Source organism: Cynoglossus semilaevis, chromosome W (genome assembly GCF_000523025.1).
Source record: "Cynoglossus semilaevis isolate Cse_v1.0 chromosome W, Cse_v1.0, whole genome shotgun sequence".
Lineage (NCBI taxonomy): Eukaryota > Metazoa > Chordata > Actinopteri > Pleuronectiformes > Cynoglossidae > Cynoglossus > Cynoglossus semilaevis.
Genome location: NC_024327.1, coordinates 10,988,039 through 11,000,848, shown reverse-complemented (window position 1 = coordinate 11,000,848; position 12,810 = coordinate 10,988,039). Strand labels below are relative to the sequence as shown.

The 12,810-nt window shown below is 40.5% G+C and overlaps 2 protein-coding genes across 4 annotated transcripts in view; one reads left to right on the top strand and one right to left on the bottom strand.

Moving 5' to 3' along the window:
- The window catches only part of LOC103397188 (glutamine--fructose-6-phosphate aminotransferase [isomerizing] 1-like), a 561,006-nt gene that overhangs the window by 174,338 nt on the left and 373,858 nt on the right, over positions 1-12,810 (top strand). The window lies entirely within an intron of this gene.
- The window catches only part of LOC103397185 (bone morphogenetic protein 1-like), a 53,484-nt gene continuing 45,015 nt past the window's right edge, over positions 4,342-12,810 (bottom strand). Inside the window, exons 16-20 of the mRNA XM_017042717.2 lie at positions 12,325-12,450; positions 12,068-12,195; positions 11,341-11,554; positions 8,326-8,579; positions 4,342-5,866 (exon numbers count right to left, since the gene is read on the bottom strand). Coding sequence (XP_016898206.1) covers positions 5,732-5,866; positions 8,326-8,579; positions 11,341-11,554; positions 12,068-12,195; positions 12,325-12,450 — 857 coding nt within the window. The 3' untranslated portion in view covers positions 4,342-5,731. The remainder of the gene's footprint in view (positions 5,867-8,325; positions 8,580-11,340; positions 11,555-12,067; positions 12,196-12,324; positions 12,451-12,810) is intronic.

The window sequence follows — 12,810 nt, the reverse complement described above, 5'->3', positions numbered from 1 at the left end:
GACCGGACAGCCCTTAGAAGAGGGCCCCCGACCCCATACTCTCGGAGCACCCCCCACAGAATACAACGAGGGACACGGTCGAAAGCCTTTTCCAAATCCACAAAACACATGTGGACCGGTTGGGCAAACTCCCATGAACCCTCAAGCACCCTGTGGAGGGTATAGAGCTGGTCCAGTGTACCTTGACCAGGACGAAAACTGCATTGTTCCTCTTGAATCCGAGGTTCGACTATCGGCCGGATTCTCCTCTCCAGTACCCTGGAATAGACTTTTCCCGGGAGGCTGAGGAGTGTGATCCCTCAGTTGAGGTCAACAGCCACCCCAATACATACGGCCGGATGCCAGATGACACAACTACAAAGTCGATCATTGACCTCCGGCCTAGGGTGTCCTTCTTCTTCTTTGTTATATAAAAATTAGGGGTATATTCAGTGACATCCCTATAAGGCTTTTGAGACTATTTCCCCTTTCCTATATACACTATATTACCAAAAGTATTCGCTCACCTGCCTTGACTCATACTATGAACTGAAGTGCCATCCCATTCCTAACCCAGAGTTCAATATGATGTCGGTCCACCTTTTGCAGCTATTACAGCTTCAACTCTTCTGGGAAGACTGTCCACAAGGTTGAGGAGAGTGTTTATAGGAATTTTTGACCATTCTTCCAAAAGCGCATTGGTGAGGTCACACACTGATGTTGGTCGAGAAGGCCTGGCTCTCAGTCTCCGCTCTAATTCATCCCAAAGGTGTTCTATCGGGTTCAGGTCAGGACTCTGTGCAGGCCAGTCAAGTTCATCCACACCAGACTCTGTCATCCATGTCTTTATGGACCTTGCTTTGTGCACTGGTGCACAGTCATGTTGGAAGAGGAAGGGGCCCGCTCCAAACTGTTCCCACAAGGTTGGGAGCATGGAATTGTCCAAAATGTTTTGGTATCCTGAAGCATTCAAAGTTCCTTTCACTGGAACTAAGGGAACTAAGCCCAGCTCCTGAAAAACAACCCCACACCATAATTCCTCCTCCACCAAATTTCACAGTCGGCACAATGCAGTCTGAAATGTACCGTTCTCCTGGCAACCTCCAAACCCAGACTCGTCCATCAGATTCCCAGATGGAAAAGCGTGATTCATCACTCCAGAGAACGCGTCTCCACTGCTCTAGAAGCCAGTGGTGGTGTGCTTTACACCATTGCATCCGACGCTTTGCATTGCACTTGGTGATGTGTGGCTTGGCTGCAGCTGCTCGGCCATGGAAACCCATTCCATGAAGCTCTTTGCGTACTGTACTTGGGCTAATCTGAAGGTCACATGACGTTTGTTGCTCTGTAGCAATTGACTGTGCAGAAAGTCGGAGACCTCTTTGCATTATGCGCTTGATTTTATACACCTGTGGCCAGGCCAAGGGATTAGGACACCTGATTCTGATCATTTGAATGGGTGAGCGAATACTTTTGGTAATATAGTGTATGTCTTAGCTGTCTCAGTATCGAGTCAATATAAGATGGGACTATTGCATAGCTATATTATTATAGATATATAGTACATATGTAATTTGAAAATAAGCATTTGGCTCATGATATGATATACAGTATGTGCTCCAAGTGTTTTGTTTTGCAACAATCTAATTTTTAGCCCTTAAAATGCATGTAATCTGAGAAAAAAATTAATTAAACAGTAAACGTCGTTATCTTCCCAAAAATTAAAGAGATTTGTTTTTAATTTTGTAATAGAATTTTGCTTTTCCTTTTCCCCACAGTCATTCCTTCACATTGATCCTTTTTTAGTCATTGATGATCTTTTTTGCATAATTTTAAAATATGATTTGAAACATGATAAAGGATATGCAGGGCTTATAATATATTATGTCAGTGATATGGGTTTTATATTAATAGATGTGGTTGTGTTTATATATTTGAGCATTTTATTGTTGATATGTTCCTAATCACTAGTCTTACCATTGGCCAGATGTAATAAAATTAAGAATGCTCCTGCATTTTCCTCATTAATATTTTATCAGTGAAGTCTCACTGTTATTCAACACAGCCAAACTTTGTTTGCTGTAGTTCCTCCCTGCTTAATTATGTTTGTTCTGTTCTGTTTTGCAGTGAGTCTGCACGGTTTATCTGAAGGATGGACACATTGAGCCCCACCATTAACCGGCTGCAGGAAGTCTTCCTCAGAGTGGGCGCAGAGATCATACAGCTGCCTCAGATTGTTGTGGTGGGATCTCAGGTCAGCCAAGAAAAACAACTACAGATATGTTGTCCAATAGTAATTATCTGTAACCATTTCTTATATGATCCTGAGCTGTTGATTGTTGAACATATCCTTAAGTAAAGTACATGTTTCTGTGCTGCACTGATTACTGACACCAACTATGTTAGCAGCGCTGGACACATACCATGCATTTACTTCATCCTGACTGGACTATTGCACTGGTCTTGTAACCTGAGTGAACTTGTTTGAATACAGACTGTTAAAACCTGGCTGCCAGACCGTAGACTGAAGCTGAGAAATGCAAGCATATCATCCTGTTCTCATGGGCTCTCTGCCTCTATGTATAATTTTTAGGTTTTATTACCTACTTCTAAGGTTGATTACTTTTAACTTTTCTCCATGGACTCTATCAAATGTGATTGTATATATTTGCTTTTTACTTAAGTTCTGTTCTGCTTTTATTCCATGACACATTATGTTGATAAAATGTGTCAATTTGTGTGCCTCTCACTTTTGTCTTTTAATGTTGTGAAAAAAAATCTTCTATAACAAATTTTTCATCCATTTTCATCCGCGTATCCGTTACCAGTCTCCATGACCGCCGCCCAAATCAGACTGCACCGCATCAACCCCCTGAACCTTCCTGCGGGTGGTGAGTCCACTGGAAGGTATCAACCGCCCTAACCGGGATTCGATCATTGCCTCTTGGCCAAAGCGCCACTTTCACATTATTATTATTATTATTAACATTATAATTATTGTGTGATATCACAGAGCAGTGGAAAGAGCTCAGTGTTGGAGAGCCTGGTTGGAAGGGACTTCTTACCTCGGGGATCGGGAATTGTCACAAGACGACCACTGGTGTTGCAACTCATCAGTGTTGCCCCCCTAAAGGAGCGACTGAAGCTCGATAATGGTAATGAAACGTAAACCAGTGCTTTCGCTTATGGGTAGGAGTTGTTTTTTTGGAGTATTTAGTCAGTATTTAGATATTTTTGACTGAGTGTTTTGGCAGATAAAAAAATACTACTGGTCTGTTATTTAGCCCAACAGGCTAGGATCTAGACAAAGGTATAGTTCACTTTTAAATTTAAACAGTGGTTGCTCTGGTTACAGAGAATTGTCAGTGCTACCACAATTTAACATTATTCTTCCAAACACTTGGTTTGCATCATTTACTACTCACCAGTGCTGATATAACAGTGTAAGGTTAAGTACATATCACTAGAATCAGCTTGAAGAATAGATAATTCAAGACACTTTACACCTTTATCCACTACTAAAACTGCTGTCTATTGTACTTCTAGATTCTACTCCTCACTGACATACAGTCTTTCTTCCTGCTTCTTTTTACTACTTTTTCAGGAAATGTGGAAACGCTGAGAGCTCTTACCCTCTGTGGAGCTGCACACCTCTATTGTTTCCCTCCTTTACATTTTAAAGTCAGAAAATATCATGAACTAAGAGATGAACATGAATATCACAAAATAAATTCATGTGAAGGGTCCGAATGGACACATTGTACTTAGATTTTCCCTGATTCCTGATAGCATTTTGACCTCATGATGTAGTATATATGAGCACATTTGCCTCCACCAGATCCATCAGTTTTTACTACATCTTGAAGGTTAATAGAGTGTTAACAGCCTATAATGTTGCCTTTATAGTACTTTCTAAAGATTGGATTGATCGATGATAAGAGGCTGACTGTCGTAATAAGAGCATGATTTGATCTGATGAGGGCAGCATTAAGCATTCAACATGTTTCTTTAATATTTCATGATAGGTCACGGTTGACACATTTACCAGATTTTGTAATTAAGCACACAGTCTTGCCTTCACTTCCCTCATCATTCTGATCATCTAATCTAACACTCACTCTCCTCGGAGTCAGCATGACATCAACATTCAGAAGAGTCAGAAGAGGTACGCTGAAGGATGAGCAGGCCTTCCTGTAGCGACACTATCCCTCGCCTTCCTCCCGTGCCGGTTCACGCTATGTGGCCAATACTTGCTGTTAACCCTTGTAAGGTCTAATATGTCTTTGTGTGTGTGTGCGCATGTGCGTGCGTGCGTGTGTATGCATGTTCCTGTACTGCATGACTTGTGCCAACTTTTCCTCATATTCAACAAACGGTGTGTACAAAAATAGGAAGGGTCTAGGTGACCCGGGGACTTTACAAGGGTTAAACCTGCTGCAATGTCACAAAGCCCACAATGTACTCAAGGAGTCATGTAAGAAATAAATGGAGAAAAAGGATGAGTGAGCAACATAGTATATTCAACATAAACCAATGGCTATACATTAGAAGGTAATTATAGGGCTAATTTCAACAGTACCGTTCCACCTATACATTATACATGTCATTGCTATAACAATAAACAACAATAAATACTCAGGCTCATTTGTTCTTGAGAAATACTTCATTGAAAAGGCATTGTTTTTTTTCCTCTGAAGAGAAATTAGTTTACATCAGAAATGTAAATCAACACTGAAACATTAAGTCATGTATTTATTACCCCATGTTACAGGGCACACACAATGTTCAAGTATGCCTGAGGAACTAAATGGAGCAATTAAAAAAGGAATAAGAGAGAGATAGAGAGTGAGAGAGAGAAAAAAAGATAAAATGCATTTTAAAAATATGTAAACTGGCAATGCATTTCACAAAAAAAAAAATCATTAAGCTCAGTACTTTGGAACAAATTCATTGTAAAGTGCTAACTGGTTCGAGCTGAGAAAAGCACACGTTCTCTTTTTGAAAAGATTATACACATTACTTTATACATGGAGGTACAGTAAAAGCCAGTCGGCAGGCGAGCAATTACCAACCAGAAGACATGGACCACATTTCATTTATCAGACCTTTAATAAGACCTTTATACCTTTATATTGCCAGTTACATTGCCATTTACAAATGCTGGTGTCGTCACTGTACAATTTCTCCTGTGCTCCTTTGTAACTACATGCAATTGACTGACATACAGTATTAAAAATCTGAAGTCAAGTCCTTCTGAATCCTCATATGGACAGGAGTCCTTGAACCCCTCCTGGATCTGGTGGACTGGCCTGACAAAAGCAGGGATCTGTCCAGTTGATGCCTGCCTTCCTCTGCAGGTCCTGAGAATCCACTGTTTTCCTTTTTGTGCCTCATAATCAGAGGCATGTTTTATTTAAAAAAAAACAAAAGAAAAATAAAATAATATGGAGGGGACTGGGTCAATAAACTTCTCCCCTACCGTCCACCTGAAGTAAACATTCGCCCTCCCCACCCCAATCCTAACCATAAAAAGGTAGAAACTAGGTGTATTGCAGAATGGCTTTACTCCTCACAGTCTGTGGGGGGAGCTAGAGCCCCTAGGAGCTGAGGTGCGGTTGGTGGTCTTGCAGCTGTTCTGTCGTGTCTGATTCAACTTGGTGGCAGAACGTTTCCGAGCATCAGGCTGGCGCCTCCCCTGGGGGCCCCTCCGTTTGCCCCTCTGCCCTGCACGGCCCATTCCAGCCCCCGCTGGTCACTTGCGTGAGTGCAGTGTGTCCTGGAACTTGGTGCTGGTGTAGCGGACGTGGAATCCCTTTTTGTTGATGGTGTCGTCGGAGCGGAACTTGATCACAATGGAGTCTCCGGCCGAGTAGATCTCCTCTGGAGGCTGTCAGGAGAGAAACCACAAACACATTCATTTAACCCTTGTGCGGTCCTTCACATTTTTGTACACACTGTTTGTACTTGCAATGATTTTCATCTTGTCCCAGAATATGAGTATTAATGAATATGAGGAAAAGTTGGCACAAGTCATGCAGTGCAGGAACATGCACACGCACGCATACTCATGCACGCACACACATACACACACACACAGACACAAAGACATATTGGGTCTAGGTGACCCACTAAGGACTTTACAAGGGTTAAGAGATTCTTAAGCAGTTGCTATATGCACAGTCTCTCCCATCTCAGCAGCTGAAGCTTGTAACTCCTTCAGAGTAGTCGTAGGGGTCTTGGTTGGTTCTCTCACTAGTCTCCTACTTGCACGGTCACTTAGTTTACGAGGGCGGCCTGATCTAGGCAGATTCACACAAGTGCCATATTCCTTCCATTTCTTGATAATGGATTTCACTGAACTCCGGGGGATGTTCAATGCCTTTGAAATTTTTTTTGTATCAATCCCCTGAATTGTACTTCTCAATCACCCTTTCCCTGAGTTGCATGGAGTGTTCTTCTGTCTTCATGGTGTAATTGCCGCCAAGAATACTGATCCACCAGTCTGGACCATTCGGACACAGGTGTTTTATACCTCAATCACTTGAAGCACACCCACAACACTCAGGTGATCTTCATTTCACTAATTGTGAGACTATTGGCAAGAATTTGATGGACCTCTATTGAATTAGACCATTTACTTAAAAAGGGGGTGATTAATTATGCAAACAATTATATTTCTTTATATATTTTTATTTCATTGACATTACTTTGTAGAAATCTGTTTTCACTTTGACATTAAATAGTTTTTTCCAATAAATTCTTGTGTTAAAAAAACCTAATTTTATTGACCATGATTGATTTATGAAAGCACTAAAAGGGTAAAACATCCAAGGGGGTGAATACTTATGATAGGCACTGTATATACAGAAAGTCTGAATAGTATATACAAAAAATTGAAACCTTTTTGACCACAGTGCCCCAATCGTGAAACCATTAAGCGGAACAATCAAGCATGCGCGGATCCCTCTTGTCATTATCCGAGTCAGTCTCGTTGCTGTTGACCCTTGTAAAGTCCTTCCTGTCTTTGTATGTGTGTGTGTGTGTGTGCGTGCATGAGTATGCGTGCGTGTGCATTTTCCTGTACTGCATGACTTGTGCCAACTTTTCCTCATATTCAATAATACTCATATTCCGGGACAAGATGAAAATCATTGCAAGTACAAACGGTGTGTACAAAAATGTGAAGGTCCGCACAAGGGTTAATTAGCTGTTCAGTGATGATTCCGGCCTTTGTGAAAGTTCGGACATTTGAGACTGATGCCTTAGCCCTGGCATCAATGATCGATTAACAGATAGTAGCGTAACTCGCCCGCCGTTGCCTTCCTGTCTTGCTGAATGTGTGTGCTGAATGCCATCTGTCATCCAGTGCTCCCACGCAGCTCGCAATTTAACTTCGAACGCCCTGTTAACACCAATATTTAGCGGTTGGAATTCTTTGGTTAATCCACCCGGAATGATGGCAAGCCCCGAATTAGTTTGCTTCACTTGGGTTTTGACAATATCGATGAGATGGGGCGCATGGAGTCGCAGATCAATAGGGACGGAGATTTGTGGAAAAGAGCAGTGACCTAAGTTGGACGCTGGAGGGCGCTGTTGCTGTTTGGAATGAATTGTGCCAGTTTATTTTCGATTCATTTTATAAAAGGAAACTTGATTGAAGAGTGGCTCTTCAGGGGCTCCAGGGTGTTATATACCCTCCAGCGAATGATTCACAGGAACAGGCATGACTAAAAGGCCAGATTGTATTACTGAAGTGTATAAATGAAATCAAACTGTTCCCTGATCCACAGAAACTGCTGTTTCTATTTTCTGCTGCTCACACTTCCTGACTGCAGCTGCAGCCTCAACATTGGATGATTAATTTGAATTTACAACCCAATGCCAGAGACTTTAATAGGCTATCGGCACCAAGGGAGTGACGGCTGGTGTCGGCCAACAACCGCCTCCTCGACATTACATTAAATTTATGTCTTTGTGTCTGTGTGTGTGGGTGTGTGTGTGTGCGTGCGTGCATGAGTATGCGTGCGTGTGCATGTTCCTGTACTGCATGACTTGTGCCAACTTTTCCTCATATTCATTAATACTCATATTCTGGGACAAGATGAAAATCATTCCAAGGACAAACGGTGTGTACAAAAATGTGAAGGACCGCACAAGGGTTAACAAAGCAATTAAAATATAGAGTGGAAGCAAAAGCTCCAGGGTGGTTCAAATTACCAACTACTGCTGAAGGTTATTCAACAGCAGAGCTTGTTCTAAAAACAACAGTCTCAATTCTCCTGTTGTTTTGCTGCAAAAACTGAAAATAAACAGGCTGAAGTCAACAGAGAAAAGACATTTTCTTACCCCTGAGCCACAATAACGCCCCAGCCTTGGAGATTTGGTGTCGTCTCCATCGAAGAGCTCCATGTAGTCATAGTCGCCCCAGTCGGCCTCTTCTTCTATCTCAAAGGTCTGGAAGATGAGCTCCACGCCGTAGCCCTTCTCAGCAGAGATCACCCACTCACAGTCTGAGGCTCCAGGATAGTTGTTGTCTCCAAACTGGGCATGGGAGAACAGGTCCTTGGTTTTGACTTCGGCTTTCAGGTGACCTCCACACTCTGTATGGAGAGAACAGAGAGAGATGTGTCTGGGATTGTGGGAAGATAACAAATTGTTCTATTCTGTGGCTCATTTGTTTTCCTTTACAGTCATCCACGCACAAATGACTCTCAGCTCGGCTCTGTTTTTATTATGAGTCATGATCATTCTCAGACAGGATGGTGGTTGTTCTTCAATGTACTGCATTAAATATGAGCCCGTAGAGATGAAAGATAATGAGTCCAGACTGATTTACCGTATTTTTCGGACCATAAGGCACACCGCATTATAAGGCGCAATATCAATAAATGGGTCTATTTTCATACATAAGGCGCATTAAGTGCAAAACAAAACAGTCAGCGAAACCATTAAGCGGAACAATCAAGCATGTCCGGATCCCTGAAGTGCGGATGTTGTTTTTCAGAGAGAGTGTGTTTTGCCTGCATCGATAAAAAAGGAGAAATAAAAAGGGTTCTTGACCACGAAAAAAATCGACAGCCATGCGTCCATAGGTGGGTAGTAACGAATTACACTTACTCCGTTACATTTACTTGAGTAGGTTTTTCAAAATAAAATACTTCTAGGAGTAGAAATCACTATACTTTTTACTTTTACTGGAGTAGATTTATGAAGAAAAAACAGTACTCTTACTCCGCTACATTGGGCTATACTGAGCTTGTTACTCGTTACAGAGATACTGGATAAAGCTTTAGCTATAGTCTCTATTCTCTATAGATCCATGATCCAGTATCACTACTTTTATTTTGTCAGAGAGTTACTTCCGTCCAAGGCTCGACTGTGACCAATGAAATGTAGCCCTTGCTGCGCAGTCTCGTCACGTGACCATACTCGATCTCGGCGGGCGGGACGTATTAGTTTAGCGGTCAATATCCATCACAGCAGAAAATGGCAGAATCGGCGGTCAGCAAAGACAAGGAGGCACACCCCTGGCCTCATATAGAAAGTATGTTCACGTTACAAACAGTGCGAAAAAGCAGTTTCATCATGCTGTGTCTTCTGTGTCGGCCCAAACAGACAGATATTTCAGCTTTCAAAAGCTTATCGTCCAACCTGTGCAAACATGTTGCTGTAAGTTTGACCTACAATTTTTTTTTTCTTTTTGCTGTGGATAGGCGAATGTTTGTCCTGTTAGGTTACATGAGTACTATGTGCTGAGCACGATCTGCTTGTAGCCTCAAAGATGTGTTTTTATCCACAGGTCCAGAGGTTTGGAAGTTTTTGTTACTTGTGCTGTAATTTAGGTTATTTTGTAAATATTTAATTATTTATGTACTCTTTTTATTTCATTGATTTTTATTTTTTATTGAAGTACTTTAACTTACCTAAAGATTATTTTATTTTAGGGTATTTAATTAATTTGTTTTGTTTTATTATTTTGTTGATGGGATAAACTCTCCTCTGTAATTTTGTTTATCTGATTGAATGCACGTTAAAAAATAAATCTAAAAAATAAATGTTACTCAACAGTTACTCAGTACTTGAGTAGTTTTTTCACCATGTACTTTTTTACTCTTACTCAAGTAATTATTTAGATGACTACTTTTTACTTCCACTTGAGTAATATTATTCTGAAGTAACAGTACTTTTACTTAAGTACAATTTTTGGCTACTCTACCCACCTCTGCATGTGTCTGAGTCATCCTGCATCGCACCATACATCGGCAATACAAAAACACAATGCAGAGTCTCCGGGTGTTAGGAGGCATGACGCGACATTGCACGGATTTGGGTTACACAACCATACTGTAACCATTGTTGTTGAGCATCTTCTAATTAGGATAACAGAGTTGAACATCATTGTTGGCTCCCAGCGTGCTTCAGTTGTGTGCCATCATGTGTGATGCACTGTGTGGTTTGGCTTTATAAAATCGATTCGAGCTCAGTAAGCGCAACCAGAAGTAATACATAAGGCACACCGGGTTATAAGGCGCACTGTCAATTTTTGAGAAAATTAAAGGTTTTTAAGTGCGCCTTATAGTCCGGAAAATACTGTACTTTTAAAAGTAGAGTATGCTAACATTCTATCGTCAAATAATCCTACTAGACTAACCTCTCCAGTCATTATTTGGCACTTTATGTCTACAAGGTGCATTTGCAGGAACATCGCCCCGTGTCTGTGTTTTCTTTTTTTTATGTTTTGCAAGTGATCCAATTATTTCTGGGTGTGTTTTTATACCAGTGTGAGAATAAACTGCATCAGTAATAGTAATCCAACTGAAGAAAACATATTGGCTACAGATTGATAACCTCTAAAGGATAAACTGCATATTGCAACAACCAGAGGACTCCTCTGTTTACCCCTCACTATGCCAGGCACACAAGGCTTTCTTTCTTTGCAGGAATTGGACATCCAGCAAGATGAGTGTCATAGATTTAAAAGAATCTTTATAAAATTGTTTTTCTTTTCTTTTTTTGGCATAACTCTGTTTTATCACATATCATCTCAGTTGTACACCCTGAATCTGTCAGGATTCAATGTGAGCCTGAATCTATTTTTTGAGTAGTGGCCTTGCAATACACAAGCTTTGTTTTGCTTGTCTGTAATAAGAGATGAGATAAGAGAAATATTTAATTGTGCAGATGTGCACATAATAACACATATTTCAAGGGCATTTTGTCCTATGGTAATAAGGTAAATAGAGACTCCTCAACTAAAATGTTGATGAGTAGACTGTCACAAAAGCATTTCAAGACTGACAAACTTAAATGCAGTAACCCCACCATAAGGTAAACGACTGCACTTTGCACATCTATTTTTACCTGCAGTGTGCGACGCCTCAAAGCCTTTCTTCTGTACAGAATTATCAGAGAAGAAGCAAATAAACAGCTTGTTGCTGCTGGATGTTATGGGCTGGGGTTTCTTTGTGCCACAGAAGCGGCCCAGACTTGATGCTTTATCATCACGACCATCGTAAATCTCAATGTGATCGTAAGTACACTCCACGTGGGGTTCCAAGTCAATTTCATTGAAGGCCTGTGACACAAATAAAAAAGCATGTACATTTAATATCATGGGAAATATAAACCTAATTTCCCGTGAAGTAAGTATACTTTCTAAAAATGGCAAAGAGATTTACCACTGGGTTGCATTCCTTTTTCTCTTGGCCATACCTTTTAGTGAAGTATTTCCGGTTTTATGCAGAAATCTGATGCAGGATTATGTAAAAAACATTATTAATTAACCCAAATTAACATGTTTATAATAATTTATTATATAAATTATATAATATATATAATTTATATAAATTAACAGTTTTTAATAAAACCCTGCCATAGTTCTTAAAAAACTCTATTTTTTTCTCATAAATGATCTACTGTGTTAGTGTAATGAGTAAGAAAACCTACTGTATATATAATAATAGAATTTCACATCATTGTTGTATCAATTACTGCCATATTACTGCAAATGCACACATGTACAGAACATATCACATTTAAATAGCAACTTGGAAAACATCAAAAGTGTAGTAACACATGCAACACATACGATTTTAATACGGTGTCCTGGAGTGGTGGTTAGTGCCCAGGTGCATGCCTTCTTACTGGGGTATTTTTCAGGCCAATTAGGGCTGGTGATGATGCCACTCACGCCGTTCACAGTGTGATCGCAGCCAGCTGCAAAAAGACAACACCAAGTCAACAAGATGGCCCTTAAAGTGAAGAGGCTTCTGTGTTCGTTTCACACAAGACCACGTTGGAGAAAACACAAAAAAGAGCATAAAAGTTGCAAAGAAGGCGATTTACCTTCTTTGCAGTCATGTTTATTCTCATGTAGCACAAAGCCACTCCTGCACTGACAGCTGTAGCTCCCAAAGGTGTTGACACACTCATGTTGACAGCCGCCGTTCTCCTTGGAGCACTCGTCCTTATCTGAAGAAGCAGACATGACACAACTTTGAAGACTGATTCAATTGAAATGTATGTGAAAAAGGTGAAAGAAAACTAAATGGAAGGCTTTTATTCAGTGTTCTTCTGGTCAAATAGTCAAGTCAAAACATTTAGAAAGGCTTAAAGATTTATAGAAATATATACTGCCTGGCCAAAAAAAAAAGTCACCACCAAAAAAAAAGGTCACAATATTTAATATTTTACTAATATTTTGTTGGACCGCCTTTAGCTTTGATTACGGCACACATTCGCTGTGGCATTGTTTCGATAAGCTTCTGCAATGTCTCAAGACTTATTTCCATCCAGTGTTGCATTAATTTTTCAACAAGATCTTGCATTGAT